General features: G+C 41.2%; 1 protein-coding gene across 2 annotated transcripts in view; it reads right to left on the minus strand.

Moving 5' to 3' along the window:
- Positions 1-23114, minus strand: part of Zfp407 (zinc finger protein 407) — a 395146-nt gene that overhangs the window by 216864 nt on the left and 155168 nt on the right. For both annotated transcript variants that reach the window (NM_001427664.1, XM_087592705.1), the window contains 1 exon segment: positions 15247-15321. In NM_001427664.1, the coding sequence (NP_001414593.1) occupies positions 15247-15321 (75 nt within the window).

Raw genomic sequence — 23114 nt, forward strand, 5'->3', positions numbered from 1 at the left:
GTATGACTTCTATATGTCATATTATTATAAATGTTTTAGCACAGTGAGGGAGGCCAAGGTGGTTCAGTGCAGTAAGGGACTAGAGAGATGGCTGAGTGGTGGAGAGCACGTCTTACTCTTCCTGAGGACCAACGTTCAGTTTGCGGCACATAAATCGGCCAACTTACAACTGCCGCTAACTCTAGCTCCGAGCAACCTGAAGCCTCTGGCTGCCTGGCACCTGCACTCCACAGCGCATACAGCCAATCAGCCAATCAATCAATCAATCAATCAATCAATAAGTGCACACCACCAAAGAAGGGGGTAAATGTATGCTTAAAGAATTATCTAATTTAGTACTTCAGGAAATGTGTATGTTATCACCAAATAATAGAATGAGGACTGGAAGTCTGAGGACTTACCCATGATTTTTACACAAATATATAATGAAAAAACAATGGTAGCTATAAGCTATTAAAATGGATATTTTTTAAAGCAATGCTGTAGTTTACTCAATCAATCATAAATTTCCTACACCAGAAAGATTACTGAAAGTAGATTTGATTTGGTCAATCAAAAGTAAAATAAAAATAAAAGGCAAGAATAAAGGAATAGGGAGAAGCAGGAACAATAGCAAACCAATAATCCTTTGTATCCAAGAAATAAAGATTAATTTTAAAAAGTGAGCAAAAAATGGATGGTTAAATAATAAATTACTAAGTTTCTATCATAATTCTAGACATTTGGAAAAGTATAAAATATTTCAAAAAATAAATTACTTGAGTCTATAGATTGAACATGCCGGACAATTCTTTCTTAAAACATATACACACAGAGATACACACATTTGCAGACACAGGAATAACATAAAAACACAGAGCCAGAAGTCATAATATACACTTGTCAGATAGAAGGAAAAAGTCCCTAAAACATGAAACAAAGCCCTCCAAGGACGCCATCTACTGCTAGGCAAAGGCCTGCCCTCAGATGTGGCTTTATCCCCAGTAAGACGCTGTTGCAGGAAGCTAATTTGTCATTTTCATGAAGTGGCCGTCAGTTGGAGATAGCTTATGAGCAAGGGACGGAAGCCTATGCCTATTTCTCTCAGTGCTGGGTGCATGTGGCCTGCACAGGCCATGCTTGCTCCTACAGTCTGTGAGTCCAGATGGACCGTCAGTCCTCATGTCTCAAAGGCCTTGTTTCTTTGGTGTCCTCCATGCCCTCTGGCTCTGTCCACCTCCTCCTCTGTGGTGCTGTGGGAAGAACCAATCACTCTCCGATTGGATTTAAGGCTCGTTGTACAAGATGGAGCCCATGCACATCACTGATCAGGTGGTCAAGAACCTGAAACTAGAAAGGCCACCTCGGAGAAAAGTCAGATAAGGACTTAGCAGTAAGTGATTCCTAGCAACATTCTGCTACAGTCTTACATCAGTAGTTTGCTCAGCTGTCATCAGAAAAGCTTCCTCCTGCAGAAGGGAACAAGTACAGAGACCAACAACTAACTAGGCAATGTGCGGAGAATCAGAGACCTTGGAAGACTCAGTCCAAAATGGGATGTCTTCATCAAACCCTCTCCTCCAGGCCAGGTTCGTGGAACTCATAGTGGGGTTTTTGTTTGTTTGTTTGTTTGTTTTGTTTTTATAAATAAACAAACAAACTTAAAATTATACTATAAAACATCTACATTTAATATCCAAACTTTTAAACTCAGTTATTAAAAGGAAAATTCTGAAGCTGTCTTTACTTCTAAGAGCCAGGGTAACAGTATTAAACATAACACAGACACAAAGAGATATGTATACACAGACATGAATGGAAGGAAGAGAGCAGGGCTCAGCACAGGGAGAAATCACCAACAGGCCACATAGTAGGACTATCTAATTTTTGACAAAGATGTTAAAATAAACAAACAAAAGAGGAACTTTTAAAATAAATGACATTGAAAGACTAGTTACCCAACAATAGAGGAAAAGTTGATAGTGTTTCTCATTGTTTAAACCAATCAGGTGAAGTCATGACCTAGCTTAACTCTGCCCTTCTGCACTATGAAGATGGGTACAAGAAAATCTGAAGGTCTCAGCACAGGTAATAGATCTTTAAGCTGAAACTAGAACCACAAAAAGAACTGAATTACACAGAAAAATCACAAGAACCAGAAACTGAAAAAAAAGCAACAATAAAACAAAAGTGAAAACCCCCCAGTAAGATCCAGCCTCAGAACAGGATCCATCTGTGTCAATTCACAGAACATGAAATGCATAGACTCGAAAAACTCAAAAGTCACCAATAAAATAGCAAGGAATCCGAAAATAAATGGTGGTCATACTCAATAAACACACCAAATGAAAAAGTGCAAACAGCCAAAAATAAAAGAAAGAATGCTGAATAATTTCCTCGAAAGAGAAACGCAGAGCCCATACTGAGGTTGCCTCTCACCCACCTGGAATGGCTATCATTTAGAATCAGACACGCTGGGCCTGGGCGGCTCATGCACTGCAGTAGGAACATGAGCTGCCTCAGCCATTAATCAGTACGAAGGCTCCTCAGAAAAGAGCAGACCTAAAGAGCTGGATTCCGGTTTTTGTAAGTTCAACTCCCATCACCCACTCAGTGGGTAGCATGGATTCCCACAGATACAATGCAGCATTTTGGCCCTGAGCAACAAGGACCTGGGACATACATACATGCAGTAAACAATTCACACATAAAATAAAATTAACAGAAGTCTAAAAAATCTAACAAAACAAAACAAACAAAAACCCAAAACCTAATAAACAAAACTACTGTCAAAAATAAAAACAAGGCAGGCTAAGCCAGGACAGCCATATGCAGATGAGGAAAATGTTGGGCACCTCCACAATTGCGTATTAATCAGTCATAAATAGGAACGAAATAATGTCATTTGTAGAAAAATAGATACAACTACACATCCTTATGGTAAGTAAAATGGGCCACTCCCACAAAAGAAATGCTTGTTTTGCTCTCATAGGAAGAATCTAGGGGAAGCAAACAAAGGAGATTTAAAAACACTCCTGCGGCTGTGCAGGAGATGTGCAGAGGACCTTGAAGGGGACAGTGAGGAGAGATACAGAGTGGAGACGGGGTAACTGGACTACATTATACATGGAAATGTAGTAAAATCCTCCCCTTTAAATGATACATGCTAATAAAATTTGAATTTATAAAGTAACAGAAAAAGTGGTATAATTTTAAATTAAATCCACTCCACGTATTAATATTGAATCTGTGAATCTGCTGGAACCCTGACCCTACACTTGAGCAGATCTGTACAAAAGGAGGAGAGATATTTTGTAGACCTTAGCAAATAGAAACTTCTTAAATAATTTTACCTAGAAGCAAGTATTTTTAAAATTATGAAACATTATACCTATACAATGTCTTGTAATGTTAAAGCAATATTTGCATGAACGTCATGTCACAACTGTCCAAAGAACAAGCAGGAGTGTTTTGGCCCGACCCCTGCAGAACAGCACACTGTTAGCTCATCAGGAAACACACAGAACAGACTGACATAATCCATGTTAGCTTACAAGGCATCCATGCAGGGTTTGCAAATTACAAATTAGATTAAGTTAAACTACACACTAAGAAAGAAAAAAATAATGTCATTCCCTTAAAATGAATCACATAGTTTGGAGCCAATAAACAGGACATTTAGAAAGACAACGATAGAATATGTTCTCAGATGCACATTAGCCTCCAAAGCAGTAACAAGTGACTGCTCTGAAAGCAAACCCAGGAAAAGCTGTACAGATTCTGGACCTGGAGTCCAGACAATGAAGGACAGCTTCACTGTGACAGTGACGGCCGAAAGCACAACTAGGAAGGCTCTCTATCCATCTCACTCTGACTTCCTCTACACTGAATTTGGAATCTGATACATACCACTGTGCATAAAAGAGAAACAAAACTCAATTCAGTTAAAACCCAGGGCAAAGGATATGAAGAGGTGAAGGGGTATCCTGGAAAAACATTTTTATAGCCTTACAACCAGCTAGAAATACTTCCATGTAATATTATGTTAATTCATATGGAATTAAATATATTTGCATTTTCACCCTATTAAATATTATTTTTGTATAATGCAACCTGAGTAGGTTTTAGTATCTAATAACTACCAAGTAATACTATGCTTCTTCAGGAGTGGAGGAAGGGTCAGGTGAAATAAGGGAGGCTTTGCGAATCATTAGAACAGCCCCATGACCAGAGTCTCATACAGAACACCATTGGCAGGTGATGCTCTTTACATGGGAGCGAACACCCCACTGGGAGGGTTCACCCTCACCAGGCAGTTCTTCTAAGACAAGATGTGGAGTGGGAAGCTGATGCTTAGAGAAAATAATTGTGTAAGCACTTCATTTTTCCATCATGGCAATGCAGACTAAGAAAATAAAATTACAGGTACTTGTTGGTTGAAATAAATGTCCAAATTGCAAACCCAAGTTCAAAATATTACTTTTTAAAGTTGTTTCCTGAGCATTCCTTGGAAGATGTCATTTGGATGTTTATTATCAACTTCCAGTAACTGAATATAAAGTGGTCTCACAGAAAATAAAGTCAGTGCTCTCTGGTGAAACTCCACCAAAGCTGACACTTTCACATAACTGAAGGCTGGAGCAAACATTTAGGCTTAATTCTGGCAGTGACTGGGAATGAAGGAGTTTAAGGCATATTTAGCCAGAGTCCAGCTATATAAGCCAGTGTTCTAAAGGGAAATAAAAATTAAAAGAACGGGATAGCCAAAAGATTTGAGATGCCAGTTGGTGGGAAACAACCACTCTTTAATATCATGAAAAATACCTAAGTAACTCTGTCCAGCTAAACAATGCATTTTCTATGCAAAAATCACTGAACAAATAAAGGAACAGCTCATAGTCTCTCCTCCAGAGTGAGCTCGAGAACAATGTAGGACAAGTCAAATGCTGCTTCAGTAGATCTCCAGAGTACTAAATTATGTATCTATGACCTGACAATTCAACAGGAGTGTAGAGTAGCATAGTTATCAGTGCAGTATGATAATTTTTTGGTTTCTGTATAGAGATAATGGGAAAAAGGAAATCCTAACCAAAGACATAAACATAAACAAAAATATAAACACACATGGGTGTCCTTCATCTCCAGGGAAATGAGATCAAAAAGGCCAACCACAGAAGGAGTAGAGGAGAAACAGAAGTAGCAAAACAGGAACCATGATCCCTGACGCATGATAAAAGCAACAGCCAATAAAGGTGAAATGTTGAGTGGCATCTGAGAGAGCATATAGAAGAAAAGAGGCAAGGTAGAAGAAGGAATTTCTGAAAATACTACTGATGAAGGGAAAGGCTTATTTGCAAACAGAATCTGCAACATGATGAGAGTCATAAAAACAGAATTACCTGCAGCAGCCAGGATGGAGATGGAGTCAACAGAAGCTTCCCCACGGTAGTGCCCACCCACCTGCCAGACATCGTTCCTTCAGACCGGACTGTGTGTTCTCAGAAAAGTCCATGGCTGGGCTGGCTCCCTTTACGCAGTGAGTGAAGCACAGAGCAGCATCCAAGGAAATCTTGGTGGAATCAAACCCAGTCTGCCATTCTTAACCTCACATTCGAACCCTCATCCATCCCACTGAAATATTTTCCTTGCTGAGCATTTGTTAAACCATTATCACCGTAATCTTAAGTATTTTCCTTTGCTGCCCTCTCCAAGTCCTTGCCGAGGTTCCTGGGTTGCTCCGAGCTCCTAGAACAAGAGAAGAACAAAGTGCCCCATGCACAGGCCAGACGGCTCCCGAAGGAGTTGCCCTGAACTGCCCTATGTACAAGTCATTGAACTCTTACCACCAGCCCTAAAGCAAGCTTCAGAGGGACAGAGAGAAGCTGTCACCTTTAAATAATGCACATTGTTTTAGTGACTGGGGGAAAGAGCTTAAATGTATCAGAAGACTAAGTATTGAAATCTCTTGATGTGGCAATTAGGATAGGAATGGCCCCCATAGACTCATGTATTTGAATGTCTGTCAATAGGGAATGGCACCATTAGGAGGTGTGACCATGTTGGAGTAGGTGTGGTCTTGTTGGAGAAAATGGGTCACTGTGGAGGCAGACTTTGAGGTGATATCTGCTCACGCTATGCCTAGTGTGGTACACTGACCTGCTGCCTGTGGATCACGATGTAGAAGTCTGTGTTCCTTCTCCAGCACCATGTCAGCCTACATCCTGCCATACTTCCCACCATGACGACAGTGGAGTAAACCTCTGGGACTGTAGGCCAGCCCCCATTAAATGTTTTCCTTTGTTAGAGTCCCTGCGGCTGTAGTGTCTCTTTACAGCAATGAAAGCCTAACTAAGACAAGCAGCAAACATGCAGCAATATGGGCTGACAAGAACAGAACAGAGGAATAGGCAAACAGAGCAAGAAGGCTCCTGGCCTTTGGTTCTTCATATTCTCCCTAAAGGAGCAGCCCGCCTGAAGGCCGTTTCGAGACAGTGACTAAAGTCAAGGAAGAATCTGGATATCCGGGAGTAACAACCAGCCTGCCTCACCTCCCCAGGTCTCAGCCTAGCTTCTGCAGCACAGCTTTGAAAAAGCCCCCAGACAAACAGTTTGACTTAGCTTACATCCCAGGGTCCTCCCTGCATAACAGAGCAGGTCTCTCACCCACCTCTCTCTTTTCGTCTTTCATGTATGAACTAACATCTCATTAAAACTCATCCTTTTTTGGACACTGAATGTTTTTAAACTCTTAAGAAAAGAATCAAAGCAACTTTCTGGTAACAAGGAGGTCCCAAACATTTTCAGAAACATGCTAACATGTGTATGCCACAACCAAGATATTAAAAAAGAGAATTTCTGAATCACTGAGGAAAAAAATACATGCTATAAAGGGAGAGTAAAAACCCTTTCTTGCTAGGAAGCACATACCTATTAAGTGGACAAAAATCTTAAAAGAAAGTCTTCTTTAAAATAGGAGAAAATTCTACAAAATAAAATGAGTGAAGTGGTATGTAGAAAAAGGATTCATCTGATGTGAAAAGAACATTTTCTAAAAGTATCTAATAATAGGGTCATATAGTGCTCAAGAGAGAGACATAAAACAAAGGGGCTAAAGATACATGAACTTGTAGGAAAGTATTGACTTAACTTTAAAAGTTCCTATTGCAATACTACTCCTGAATTATGACGGCTTTGATTTATATGAGCTTGTTAAAATATATCACTCACATAAAATGGGACTTCCTCATGAAAAGAGAAAAAAAAGAAACTGGAAATAACTGTAGTAAATAAATTGTGCTCCCTAAAGTCCTCCTACAAGCTCAAGAAGGGTCACAGTTTAGGACACCAGCTTCCCAGCAGTAAACACAGAGGAAAACTCAATTACATACATGATTCTCTAGTACCCAAGTCTGAAATGACAAATCACTGCTGGAAAGCACAGTCTCTGTTGAAGTAACAACCAGAAGGAATCACGTTCCCGAGTCTCACAGAGACAACACAGCATTTGATGGAATAGCCCAAACACTGACCTAACATCAATACTGGGTTTCTTGTTACTTCTAGGAAGTTTTTAAAATTTAAGTCATCAGCATAATAATTATAATGTAAAAAACTCGATCTACAGGACAAAAAAGTAAAAACACGACAGTGAAAGAAATGGCTCTCTATAATAATGATAATAATAACAACGATAATACTGGGAAAACAGAAAACAACTTAAGAGATGGAAGGGCAGAGAACAGCGTGGGGCCACGCATATGTAGTTCCAGGACACAGTGCTGAGGCTGGACTCTGTGGAATCTGCACATGCTACGCTACAGCTGCCTGTGTTGACCTTCATTTGGGAGACAGCAGAGAAACGTGTACCCCTGCAGTATGCTGGTGGAAACAAAGAATGTTGAAGCGACCCATGCAGTATAGAGCTTAGCCCTAAACCTTGGGAAGGGGACTTTAGTGGAAACTGTGTGTCTCTATCCATATAAACCTAAATAAACTTACTGACTAACCCAATTAAATGCAGAATGCAGTCTTCCATAAATAATATGATAAATAACATTTTTGATAAGTGATGTGGCTTTTATTGTGTTACTGAGAAATGACTCACTAGCTTCATTTGAATTAAAACCTTTTTCACAGAAATCGTCACGGTACCACAGACTGCTCTCTAGATCTGACTGTCCACAGATGAGAGTACACAAAGAACGGGGACAGGGAACTTGGTCACATGTGAGTTAGCTTACAGACTTACTAGAGTAAGCAAGACTGAAGAGGGACAAGTCACCGTCACTTAACGCCAACAGAGGTGAGTCTCCTGTAAATAGTTTTAATGCTGACATTATCCATAAGTCTTTTCTTTTTCCTAAACTAAATTGTGCAGGTAGTATTTTGTTTTGGGGAGGGGCGTTCTTTTTTTGGTTTGGTTTTTTGGGTTTTTTTTTTTTTTTTTTTTTTTGGTTCTTTAAGAAAAAGCTGATGGCAAAAAAAGCCAAAACCCAAAATATCAAAGTAAGAACAGACAGGAGAGCAGGGAGTGATGATGAAAGAGGAAGGCCTGAAAGGCAGGAGCCTGAGGAGGCTGTGAAGCCGCATCCACAGTGACAGCAGGAGGGACATGAAGAACCAGAACCTCCTCCATGTACTGAGGAGAGCCTCCTCCATGTACTGAGAGCCTCCTCCATGTACTGAGGAGAACCTCCTCCATGTACTGAGAACCTCCTCCATGTACTGAGAGCCTCCTCCATGTACTGAGGAGAGCCTCCTCCATGTACTGAGAACCTCCTCCATGTACTGAGAACCTCCTCCATGTACTGAGAACCTCCTCCGTGTACTGAGGAGAGCCTCTTCCGTGTACTGAGAACCTCCTCCATGTACTGAGGAGAGCCTCCTCCATGTACTGAGAACCTCCTCCGTGTACTGAGAACCTCCTCCATGTACTGAGGAGAGCCTCCTCCATGTACTGAGAACCTCCTCCGTGTACTGAGGAGAGCCTCCTCCATGTACTGAGGAGAGCCTCCTCCATGTACTGAGAACCTCCTCCGTGTACTGAGGAGAGCCTCCTCCATGTACTGAGGAGAGCCTCCTCCATGTACTGAGGAGAGCCTCCTCCATGTACTGAGAACCTCCTCCGTGTACTGAGGAGAGCCTCCTCCATGTACTGAGGAGAGCCTCCTCCATGTACTGAGGAGAGCCTCCTCCATGTACTGAGGAGAGCCTCCTCTGTGTACTGAGGAGAGCCTCCTCCGTGTACTGAGAACCTCCTCCGTGTACTGAGGAGAGCCTCCTCCGTGTACTGAAGAGAGCCTCCTCCGTGTACTGAGAACCTCCTCCGTGTACTGAGAACCTCCTCCGTGTACTGAGAACCTCCTCCGTGTACTGAGGAGAGCCTCCTCCATGTACTGAGGAGAACCTCCTCCGTGTACTGAGGAGAGCCTCCTTCCTGTACTGAGGAGAGCCTCCTCCGTGTACTGAGAACCTCCTCCGTGTACTGAGGAGAGCCTCCTCCATGTACTGAGGAGAACCGCCCATCTACTTCAAAGGAAACAGTGTATCCACTACATCTAATATTGAGGAATTCTGGAGAGAATAATCTTCTAACAAGAAAAAATTAATATTCATAAGGTAAAGCCAGGAAACTGGCAGTCCACTGCACTCTGTGACATTCACTTCTGAAAACTGCATAGTTCCATTCATGAATGGCAGCATTCCTCGATAACCAAGGTACCCCAAGAGTCAGTTCAATGATCACAAAAACCCATGGGAAAATCATATCGACCTGAGTTATTGTTTTGGATGCTATCTTGATATTTCATGAAAAATTGTGGCACAACAAACTTTTAAAACCAAAGAGAACAGGAAATGATGCCTTTACACTATTTTTGCATGGGAACTTTTTAAGGTTAAAAGAGAAAAGGACCCAAGGTAGCCACCTCAAACCCTCCTAAGTCACATACCCTATACCTCAAAGCTTCCCCAGGTCACACCAAACATTTCAACACCCCCTGCCACCCCGGGATCATAGTCATACCCCAAACCCTCAGTCTGACACCCAAACCCTCCTGGTACCATGTGTTAGCATTCTGTCTAAGCTCCGCACCCACAGTTACCTGGCAGTATCCAAGAATGCCTGACACTATGAAAAGGGCTGCTTGCCCTGCTCCTTGTTCTCTCTTGCCCTTACCATTTCCCTCTCTGTCCCTTTTATCCCTATTCTACTTCCCCTGTTGTTCCCCCACCCCAGTCTCTCCAAGTGCTCATGGCCTGCCTCTACTCTTCTTCTCCCTCTTCCTCTTCCTCTCCCTCTTCCTCCTGCTTTCTTCCTCCTTCCCCCCTCTCTCTCCCTCCCCCCTGCTACCCTTTGAACTCCCCTCCTCATGCGCTACACTATACTGTCCTGAATAAACTGTATTCTATACTATACCATCCTGTAGCTGGTCCCTCAGGGGAAGGGATGTCTCAGCATGGGTCCGTCAGGGCCTCCCCTTTCCCCATACCTCACCACACCTTCATCGACCATATTCCTACTCTCTTTATATAAACACACCACCATGCCTCACACCTGAACCCTCACAGTGCCGGGCATCGCACTGCTGATCTCTATCTAGCACAGCGGGCATCACTGCTGATCTCTATCTAGCACAGCGGGCATCACTGCTGATCTCTATCTAGCACAGCGGGCATCACTGCTGATCTCTATCTAGCACAGCGGGCATCACTGCTGATCTCTATCTAGCACAGCGGGCATCACTGCTGATCTCTATCTAGCACAGCGGGCAAACTGGCAGAAGTGCAGCTTCCATCTCTAGTCACTTAGTGACAATGACGAGTTTCCAGACGTCAGCTTGCTAAACAAAGTCCTGGAGCCAGATGTGGGATACCTCCCTATTTATGGTTGGTCAAGGAGACCCCCACTCCCACCCCCAAATATGAGGCTACTGCCATTTCTGACAGTTGCCCACAGAAGGAGATGGGAAGGCCCTATTTGAAAGATCACGTATTGCGGTTACAGGTAATGAAAAGAAGCATGGACTACAGTGTAACTCCATTCCTGCCGTCAGCTTTCCTACTGTTGACTCACCAGTTATCACGGTGTACTGAGTGCTGGACCCAGCATGTTACAATACATATTTGCAAGGTCTACACACTGATAAAACAATGGGACAAATGTTCTAAGATTTATGTATAAAACCTTTCTGTTTGGATTGATGCACTCGCCACCAGATGCAATTCTTGCCTAATTCAGTAAACTGGTAAAAAGTCCGTGACTGAAGAGGTCAGGTCAAAGGCCTAGGAGAACCTAGCTCATGTACTGCTTCATGAACACGCTGTTCAACTGCGTTCAGACATCTGCTCTCACACCCACAGATCAGTGCTGAACGTTCTCTTCAAAAAACAGTGTATGTGGGGACGCAGACATGGAAGGGGCTAGGAATAAGGCACCACTGTATGCTCACTTCTACACAGGGCACTGCATCACACCCTGACCCATACAGGGGTCAAGGGGCACGACAGAACAGGGGGCAGAATGGGGGTAAAAACAAGGTGAGAAAGACTGTGGTACAACAGAATCTTCTGGACAGAATGTCTGCTGCAAGCCAAAAACTCATAGCAGCCATAGTCACTGTTTCAGTCAGGTTCCCTAAAGGAATATAACCAAGAAGGATGAAGATACACACGTGTGCAAGTGCACACACGTGCACACACACAGACATGCACACAGGCACACACGCATACACACAGACACACACACACACACCACACACTCACATACACACACACATAGACACACTCACATACACACACAGACACACACACAGACACACGCACAGACACACACACACAGACACACACACAGACACACACACACACACCAAACACACACAGACACACACACACCACACACACACAGACACACTCATACACACACACACAGACACACTCACATACACACACACAGACACACACACACCACACACACAGACACACACACACCACACACACACACACACTACACACACACACTCACATACACACACAGACACACACAGACACACACAGACACACACACACAGGCACACTCACAGACACACACACACATAGACACACACACACACAGACACACTCACAGACACACACACACACCACACACACACACACTCACATACACAGACACACAGACACACACACACTCACAGACACAGACACACACACTCACAGACACACAGACACACACAGACACACACACTCACAGACACACACACTCACGCGCGCGCGCGCACACACACACACACACAATTGTTCAGAGGCATAAAAGGCTCCTAGAGGCAGATGAAAACTGAAGCGGAGCATGCCCCTCCTCTCTTCCACGATCCCAAGCCAGTTGGTTCTAAGCACTGTACTACACAGACATGACACTCCCTCTCTCACAGGCCTCACAGTCACAGGGAACACAATGTAGCTGTACTCATTGTTACAAATGTAGAAAAGAATGTTCGAGATTATTAGGAGCAAAACCAAGGTGTTGTAAAGACATTTTCATTCCCATCATTAACAGTAACAGGTAAATACAAATTTATAGTAAAAATTGCTTGAGAATGCACTTACAACTTGACTTGAGTTGATTATTTACAAATATGAGCTGCACGTGGCACATTCAGTTGCTTGTATTTACCTTACCTTAACATGAGTTGATGAGAAGTTAGGTAAAAAATTGATTCCTGCAAAAGCTATCATCATTTCAAATATTCACAGGATCTCAAGAACACTGTGAAATTTAGGTTTTTTTCCTCCAGTGACAGTTATGCTGACAAACTTTTTTGGTTCATCAAACTTTAGAATAGAAGGATGTGACTTTGCTTTAAGAAATTAACATTTTTGCATACATCACTCAAAGCACAAGCCCTAAATACTTACAAAAATGCATTATTAATTTAATTGTCACAGCCTATTTAGCTAACTTCTATTTTATATTTTTCTGCAATATGCAAGGCATTAGGGAGTAGAATCAAATTCTGAACATGAAAAAAAAAAAAAAACTGATGATACCGTCCTGGAAAAATTAAAACATAGCAAGCTTCCAAATTATAGCCAAAGCATTAGTGTTTTAAATGGGTGAGAAAAAGCTTTAATGACTTGACAAACGTTGTTCCCAAAGAGAAGGTAAATCAAACTCACACATGCAAGGAGGAGGAGCTTTTATGAATGTGAAACAGATTACATTTCTAAATCCTGGTCTCCTCCAACCACAGATGGACATGAGAAAATGCATTCATAGCTAACTACAGGAATTCTGATCCATCATTCTACACAATAATGCCCCCTTCCCAAAAGATATCACAAACACATCTGAATCAAAGAATTCTTAACAGGAAGAAAAATTTAAAAATATCTAGTGTAGATGAATGCTGTCACTAGAAAGACTTAAAAGGACCTATCCAGATAATCTAGTAGCATTTTCATGCTACTTGGCAAGGCTAGTATAGGTACAAAAGCATGCTAGTGTCTCACAAGAAAGGAAGTCATGTGATCTTTCTGGCATGGGATGATGGAATGTTCTGCAACAGGCAATCTGTTTAAATTTTGGTCACCAACCTATGACTACACTGAGAGGTAAAAGAGGCAGAGTCTACTGGGAAATAGACAACTAAACAGACACACACACACACACACACACACACACACACACACACACACACACACACACACACACACACCAGTAGAAGATGGAGGGAAAGATGGATAACTGGGAAGGGAGCCTGATTCTGAAAACCCTCAGAGTGACATACCTCGTCCCAACAGGCCAAATACCCCAATCCTTCCCAAACAGTTCTACCAATGTGGGCCCAAGTACTCAGGTGTCTGAGCCTGTAGCAGCCATTCTCAATAAATTACTACATCTCTGCAGCTTTATTTATACCACAGAGTTAAAGGAACAAAAGTACCTATGAACCTCAGGGAAGACAAATAGAAAAACCAAACAGTAAGTGCATGACTTTCTTGGTACATTATATAAAAATTATCATTTTAATGAAGGTGTTAGCATGATAAATAAATATATGTGTAAATGAAGGTTAATTATTTGTGTGACCTTGATGTGAGGGAGAGAAAATAAGAACACGTCCAAATTCTATCTTCTAATTCATATTTTATCTTATAGCTATAAAATTAGAATCCTAATGTACTGCTTAAGAACTGAGATAACTCATATGAAAACAAGAGGAACATATGTATAACATGTATGTAACACACTTGTTAGCTGGGTATAATTGGGACAGAAATATGACAAAGAAAATTATGAGAAAGCAAAGTTTAGATACAAAGGAAGCCCACACAATTTGAAAATATTTGAACACAACAAAAATCTCTAAACACACTTGAATGTTAAAGAAATTAAACTTCAGAAAAAGTAATCTAGTTAAGTTACTATTAGACTAATAGACATTTTTATTTTGAAATAGCCATAGATATTTTAAACATTGCTAAAAAGGTTGAGGTCTTAGTATAATTTGGTAGACGACTTTAGAACCGTCAAAACACCATGACTGACACCCGGCTGACTATAGAAACCTAGGGTACTTCCTTGGGAGTTGGAAGGGAAGCTGAAATCCTAGCTTCAATTCTGGAAGCTGAGAGCATGTCTCTATGTACTAAGTGAGTCCATTTTCTAAGCTTACACAATATCACAAGTAGCCATGTTCACATAGTAACTGACACTGTTAGAAATCAGGTCAGTGAGAACAATTAAGTCTACATGATTAAGTTAATAACTATACGCCACCAAGGAAAAGTAAACCTGGCATTGATGGTACAATAACTGTAGGCTATTTTTCCTGACATGGCAACTATAGTATTATTTGGAGAATGACATAGACATTTCTGATTTAATATTGTCAGTGTTTTAAGTCTATAATAAGAACTCAAAAATGTTATTTTAAAACTTCAAAAAGTTACACTATAGGCAACATTTAATTGTTTCTCCCCTCAATATTTAGTTTTAAATATTTGTTTTAGGATTTACTTTCATTTCCCTCCAATTTTAATTCCATAGTTTTGTTTACATCACAAAACCTTTAGTGTTTCCAGACTTTTAAAACTACCATATGCCATTACATTTTTCCGAAAAGTTGACATAATGAATGGAGTTCAAGAAGGAAGCTACAAATTCAAGATGAACCAGTAATACAAATTTGAGAAGTTCTTTCATTAAACAAAACTGAAAATAGATAAAATAACTGTACACATGAAATACAAAATACAGAAAGATGAAATTACCTTTCTTTTGGGGTGCCAACTCCATGCTTGCCTAGCAGATGAGTATTCAAGTGTTTCTTCATCACAAAAGCAACCCTAAAAAAAAAAGAAGAAAGAAAAGAAAGAAAAGAAAATTAATTATAGAATTCTATCTTGGCACTTGGCTGACAACTGTAGAGAGCACTTAAGAATGCTTCTGGACTAGGCATGCACTAGCACAATGTGGACACGCTCATTTGAATAGTTCTGGACTAGGCGTGCACTAGCACAATGTGGACACGCTCATTTGAATAGTTCTGGACTAGGCGTGCACTAGCACAATGTGGACACGCTCATTTGAATAGTTCTCAGACACTGCTTGCCTCTTCCTCAAAGGCACCATCCTATTAAATAGCAAAAGACACAAATGCATCTAATTTGATGGGCTTCTTCTCTGGTTTGGGAATATTAAAAGTATCCAAAGTATCCAAAAGATCAAACTATGACTGTATTTCTTAATCACTGTCTCCATTGTCAGCTGGGATGAAAAAGAAAAAGTACTATGATATAACATACACTGCCCCATAGCTGATACCACACTTCAATCATGAAATGCACTCGAGAAAATATCATTTTATTACATATTTAAAGAATCATAAAAAAGAAAAAGGAATAGCTGTATGAAGCATCCTAAAAACCATGGTAGTGATGGAAAGAGGTTGTTTTGAAACAACGTTAACAGTTTCCAGTGTCTACAGCATGCACACACATAACATGTGGTTTTGTGCTGAACAGACGTCAGTATACATGAAACAAAGAGCATCACCTGACCCAGTCCCTTAACTCACACACCGGGTAAAAGCACACACATGGAAAGAGGGCACACATGCAGCACACACACTGCCATCCTTCCACACAGCACCACATCAATTATGTCACTCTCAAAGGCACCAGATTTCATTCTGAAACATTAGACAAAATGGCTAATCTGAAAAGTGGGTAAAAAAAAAATTTACTGTTGTAACTTAGAGTGTAAAGGGCTTGCAAACATTTTTGTTAATTATGTATTACAGCTGTCCTTCATAAAGTTAATTACTAATAGCTGAAAGGCAACAGAATCTATTTGTATATGTACATGAAAGGCGTGACACATGCAAAAATATGATTTTAATTAGCATTCTATGATATGAAAGGCTACAAATCAAATTGGCATGTTATAAGACTCTTAACATTAAACACTGAATTCATCTGGACATGTTTGCACAAACGGGCAATGGGAAGGATGTTGAGTAATGCAGCCTCTCAGAAGAGATCTGCCATGAAAAGCAAAAGCCAAAGAATCTCTAGAATCACAAAAGCTTCGTTTTGAAAACATCACCTATTTGTTTATTTTCATATAACACTGGGAAAGTGTGTAGGGAAAAATATATTTGCATTTTAAATAATTTTACTTCATTTTTCAAATAAAGCTGCATACAATGAAAACACCAGTCATTCCGTTTTGCATAGTAGGCAACAAGAACTATGACAATAGATGCTTTACAACACAAACAGCTGGTTGCATCATCAATCATTATAATGGAAAGATAATAATCACATTTAAAGGATCAAACTGTGATAATATTAAGTGGTGAGCAAAAAAACAACAGCATTAGATGTTCTATATTTGTTTCTGCTCGATTTGGAAAGAATAAATAACATTTTTCATTTCCTGAAAAAAGAATACAGCAATAACAACAGTCCATTTAAGTCATAACTTTCCTACTGTCCTCCATTTTCCAATAATTAAAAAAACATAAAGCTAATAGCGAAGACCAAAGGTTAAAAACCCAAAGTTGCAAAGCACAGCTTCTTCATGTGACCAAGTACAATTTAAGAGATTTGAACTCAGAAACCAGAATGCAGTTCTTTAATAGAGAACCATTTATTAATTAGAATGCTAAGGTTTAAAATAAAAATCAAGCAAAAATGTTCTAATACACAGGAGACTATCTACAAGAGGGAGGAAACTCTGACCTACACATTCTAAGTCTGCAAAGGGATTCTGCAAAGAGGCGATTTGTCACTTTTGGGGAATACTGGAGAAAATGGAAAATTTGTGCAGTCTAGAACATGAGTTTATATTCAATTGTAAAATATGTACTTATCCGATTTAACCTAGATGCCATTTCTTTGTGTTTGGCTCTTTAAAATATGACTGGTGTGATACTTTTGATATAACTGTGAGTGTAAAACAAAATACCCAGCTGACCAAAGAGAAGACGACTGGTAGGGATATGCTCCACTCACTATATAACACAGTACGGACTTAAGACTTTAATATAATTCATAGAGAAAAAAGAAAACAAAAATATCCCTCCAAAGAAGCTAGCATTCCTTGCTCCTAAGAAACCACACGTTCTCCCCTTCATGGTAACTGTCATTGACTATGCATCAGGTATGAGGTGAGTTTTTCACAAAGACCAAATGAAAAAGCAAGCAGCATCAGCCTTCCTGGAAGGCTCCTCATCTACCCCGAGCACAAGACTAGGGAGAGGGGCATGGCCCATCAGATGCCTGTGCTGCCTTTCCCCCCTGGGATCCAGTGCCACAGCCATCAGATGGCCCAGAGCCAAGAAGAATGGAGGCCAGGCTTGAGAGCAGGGAGCAGAGCAGAACAGACAGGCAGGAGCCACACGGTGGATAGAACATAGAGGCTTTAGCTTTGTTCTGTGGGAACAACCACTGTAGGCGCAGTAACAGATTATTTACCTGGCTCACGCTTTACAGGAGGAGGCCCATTCTGTCTCTATGTCTCTGTCTGTGCCCCACCCTTCCACAGACCTCTCTACCCCCCTCTCTCCCCCTCCCTCCCTCCCTCTCTCTCTCTCTCTCTCTCTCTCTCTCTCTGTGTGGGGGGGGGGTGGGGGGAGGCACATGCTTGCCACAGACTAAAGAAAGGTAGAATAATTATTTTAAAATTTTGATTATGTAACGGATTTTAACTGATTTGCACCTGATAAGCCAGCCTGCCTCCACCTTGGTTTTAAAAGTCGTCTTATAGTAAAGGCAAACTAGGTTCACTCTTTTTTATGACTAAATCTCTGTTTCTCAAGAATGGGGCTATGCCCACTATAACTCAATTACAAATGGTTCTGCACTGCCTGTCCCAAGAAACTGCAATCATGTCCTTGCTTCAAAAACACCGACCTTGCAAGCCTACCTTTGTCTTAAAGGTTGTTGTGACTACCACCTTACTTTGTTTGAGGAGGTCAGTGTAACTACCTTGCTATGCTTCTGTTCCTGCCTCGGGAATAGCACCTTACTTGGAAACTCCTTAGCATGAGCTGTAAGAAGCTGCCTCCCCTCCGTGGCGCACTCGTGAAGCCCACCTTGAGAAATGGAAGGTGATGCACACAGTCGGAACGCTCGCTTTAATTCAGTTGCCATGATGACCTGAATCAATGGTCTTGTGTCTGGCATCCTTAAGATTAACACAAGGGCCTGATATTTTATCACTTAAACTGGATTTGGGTGTTAAAAGTACATGACAGTGCTAACATTTACATGCTAGTTTTCAAACAACGATTCTTTATTTTACTTTCAGTTCAAAATAGCTTTCCTATACATAGATTATGAAAGCTTCCCTTCTTTTAGTCCTGTGGGTTTAATCTGCCTTATCAAAGTAAATCCAGCATCATAAGCACAGAGACTCGAGAAGCAACAAAACCTTGCTTGCTTGCCTGTCTCACTCACACCCATGTGTAAGGCAGGGCGCTGAAACACGCAGGCCACAAGTCAGGCCTAAACCTGGGGCACCTACACTCTGCTGCAGACAGAACGCACCCCACCAGCATGGGCTCCTGTGGGCTGGCTGTCTTCACTCCTATTCTTCTGTGTGTGATTGTTACTTCCAACTCTCTAACTGACAAAATGTCCACAATTCCTCCTACATAAGTACTAACTGGGCTGAGAATTGACTAAATCACAAGTTCAAATTTGAGCACAGCCTTCTGAAGGGTATGGACGATTTTGGGGAAGAAGTTACAAGTTATGAATGACACCACTGAGACGCCAGCACTATGCAGACATCCTAGAGTTCCCATGCAGGTGCACAGAGGACAGGTCACGCTCAGTACACAGGTAGGTGGTCCCAAAATCAAATGATTATCATTTTAAATCTCTACCAAAGTAAAAGTTCACTGAAAAGACAATAGGCCATGAGACTAGCTGGCAAAGTCTAATGACTTATATACGAAAGTGCCTACAATCATGAAAACGTGTGGAACTACTTCAGGCTAATGAACTCCTTCTATTACACTAGCCAAGTAATGCTGCTCTTTAAGTAAAACATACACCTCTAAGGGAAACACGGTAGCCTGGGAAGGCTGGGAGGAGAGCACAAGGCCAATTCTGGCTCTGCCTTTTAACACGGGGTAAAGCTGATGGTGTCATGTGCCTTCTCCAGTTCCTAATGACCTCAAACAGATGACATCCTCTACAGGAGGGCTGCTATAAAGAGAAATGTCCCGTAAGTACTGACATCCTGAGAGGCAGGATGGTAGTGCAACATCTAAATACTGCCATTAGAATGGTCCTCAACACAATCTAGTAGTAGATGATTTGATTTTACCTAGAAAGACACGTGATCAGACAAAGAACTTCAACTCCAAAATACCTACATTCATCTTGGTACTGGTGCAGTGAACAAATGCTGAAATAAAGTGCAGCTCACACAGACAGGGCTTACAAATGTCACCAATGTCACCAAACAACATTCTTGTGTGAAAATCACCTAAAAGGAATGGTCCCCGTAGATTCCTGTGCGAATGGCTGGCTTATAGTGAGAGGTACTAATAGGAGGTGTGGCCTTGTTGGAGTTAAGTGCGGTCTTCCTGAAAAACCTGTGTCACTGTGGTGCTAGGCTTTGAGTCACAGAAACTTGAACTGGTTCTTTTCCTGCTGGTTGTGGATCTAGACGCAGAACTCTCAGCTTCTCATCAGTACCTCAGAGCTACTTCTGCCTGCACACTGCCCTGCTTCCCCATGACAATAACGGGGTAAGCCTCTGAACTGCAAGGCAGCCCAAAATAGATGCTTCCCTTTGTGAGATTGCCATAGTCATGGGGGCACTTCACAGCAATAAAACTCCAAGTAAGATGATCCCTAAAGGTGAGATGAAGGAAAGTAAAGCACCACAAAGGATACCATGCAACAGCAAGGAGAAAAGGATGCTGGCTCCACCACGGGTGAGGACTGAAATGTGGGCCAACTAACATGCCACAATGTTACTGTTTTATCCAGTGTGCATATATTTCATCAGAACATTATTGAGACAATGGGTGTCTGAGTGCAGCATCTGTGTAACTACACTCCTCATAGAGTATAAAGCTAGGAATCCCAAAGTCACAGAAATTGAGGGCTAGATATTCAACTAACCATTCCTGAGTGGTGGAAGCTTCCTCTGTTTGAGCATGAGAACATAGTCAGCATACTTGCTGTGCGTGCTCTCAAATGGCGCTAATCAAGGGGAGGCACTGAGCTCCATGACTCGGGCTCTCATTCTTGATCTGGAGATTAGACATTTACAGAAGAATCTGAGAAACACAAACTTTTCATACCTCAGCAAAGTTAGAGTAAAAGCCCAAGAAATGTGAAAGGAAGAAATCTCCAAAGGCTTTGTTTATGCATTTACGGTGCTAGAGAACTAAATTAAAAGCTCTGTGGTAAGAGCTAAGACCTTAGCTCTATTTACCACATAAGTGAGCTGGAACGAATTTTTATTGTCATGCTAAGTCTCTGCTTCCTAATTTACAGTGTGCTGATAAGTATATGTGAGATTTATTAAGTGAGATTTTAAAAAAGGACCACATAGTGACTATTAAACAAGTACTACCAGAGTAACTGCTATAAGGAAAAGAAGGAACAAATTAACACAGTGATTCTCGATTCAAGGGGAAGAAAGATCAACACAGCCACAGTTCTGCCCCTCTACAGAGAGTGCACATTTCCAGTCTGTGACAATGCATTACAGAGAAGTAAATGTAGTCCAGGGCCAGCAAACACTAGTGTGGAGGAACACACAGGATTAGCAGACACTGGTGTGGAGGAACACACAGGGTTAGTAGACACTGGTGTGGAGGAACACACAGGGTTAGCAGACACTGGTGTGGAGGAACACACAGGATTAGCAGACACTGGTGTGGAGGAACACACAGGGTTAGCAGACACTGGTGTGGAGGAACACACAGGGTTAGCAGACACTGGTGTGGAGGAACACACAGGATTAGCAGACACTGGTGTGGAGGAACACACAGGGTTAGCAGACACTGGTGTGGAGGAACACACAGGATTAGCAGACACTGGTGTGGAGGAACACACAGGATTAGCAGACACTGGTGTGGAGGAACGCACAGGATTAGCAGACACTAAAAGTTCTCTGACAGTTCAGAATCTGAGATTTGCCCTGACCAAAACACCACTCAATAAAAATCAACAAACTATGAGTGCAAACTGAGCAGCACAGTTCTCACCATTAAATATATTCCACAATATATAACATAAAGCAGACCAATTTATTCCCATAATAATCCCCATGTGGCTAAAAATAAAAATATAAACAAAACATCAAATAATAGTTCTTAAAAACACTCATAATTTACCTTCTCATGTTAATTAAAGATATTGAAAAATATATTTAACATGCTATTATTTGACTTTGGAGTTATATAACACTTGTAAATACAGAACTTTTTCCATTTTGCTGAATATGTACTTGAATATGAATACAAATAAGAGAAATGGAAAACAGTAAATAAAGATATTTGTACGTGAGGACTAAGAGAGGTCTGCAAACACAGAACACAGGCCTACAGATAGCTCCTGTTTCATCTACAGTACGAAAAGCTTTAGCTAAGTGTAGGTGCATATTTCTACTGCTATCTGCAAAAATACAGGTAGATACATGATATAGAGATACACAGACACATGGGAAGAAATGAAGGAAGGAAGGAAGATGAATGGATGGATGGATGGATGGATGGATGGATGGATGGATGGATGGATGGATTGATTAAATAGATGGATGATAGATTAGATAGATAGATAGATAGATAGATAGATAGATAGATAGATAGATAGATAGATAGATAGATGGATGGATGGATGGATGGATGGATGGATGGATGGATGGATGGAGAGACAGATGGAAGATAGAAAGACAGATACATAGATAGGTGGGTGGGTGGACGGACAGACAGACAGACAGACGGATAGATAAAATAGATGAAAGATAGACAGACAGACAGATCGATCGATCAAATAGATGATAGATAGATAGATAGATAGATAGATAGATAGATAGATAGATAGATAGATAGATAGATAGATAGATAGATAGATAGATCAAATAGATAGATGAGGGGTTGGGGATTTAGCTCAGTGGTAGAGAGCTTGCCTAGCAAGCGCAAGGCCCTGGGTTTGGTCCCCAGCTCCGAAAAAAAGAAAAAAGAAAAAAAAACCAAATAGATAGATGATAGAGATAGATATGATAGTCATATGATAGAAAGAAGTTTCACTTCCTGTTTTGTGTATGAATGTTTTGCTTACACCTATGTACGTACACCACATGCATTCAAAGCCACAGATGTCAGACGGGGAGTTAGTTCCCCTGGTGTTGAGGTAAGAGAGAGTTTTTACCTACCATGTGGGCTGGGAAGCAGCCTCAGGTCCTCTACAAGTCCAGCCAGTACTCTTTACCCTGAGCCCTCTCTCCTGTCAGCACTGACAGGGAGCTAATGACTCGGCTGCCACCACCACAGCGCTCACCTATCTCTGACTACATCCTCATCTACACTACTGGGCTTTCTCATGCTTATCTTTCCTCCTCTTTGAGTGACTCTTTTATGTATACATTTTTACCTTCATATAGA

The sequence above is a fragment of the Rattus norvegicus genome, chromosome 18 (genome assembly GCF_021556685.1).
Source record: "Rattus norvegicus strain SHRSP/BbbUtx chromosome 18, alternate assembly SHRSP_T2T, whole genome shotgun sequence".
Classification (NCBI taxonomy): Eukaryota; Metazoa; Chordata; class Mammalia; order Rodentia; family Muridae; genus Rattus; species Rattus norvegicus.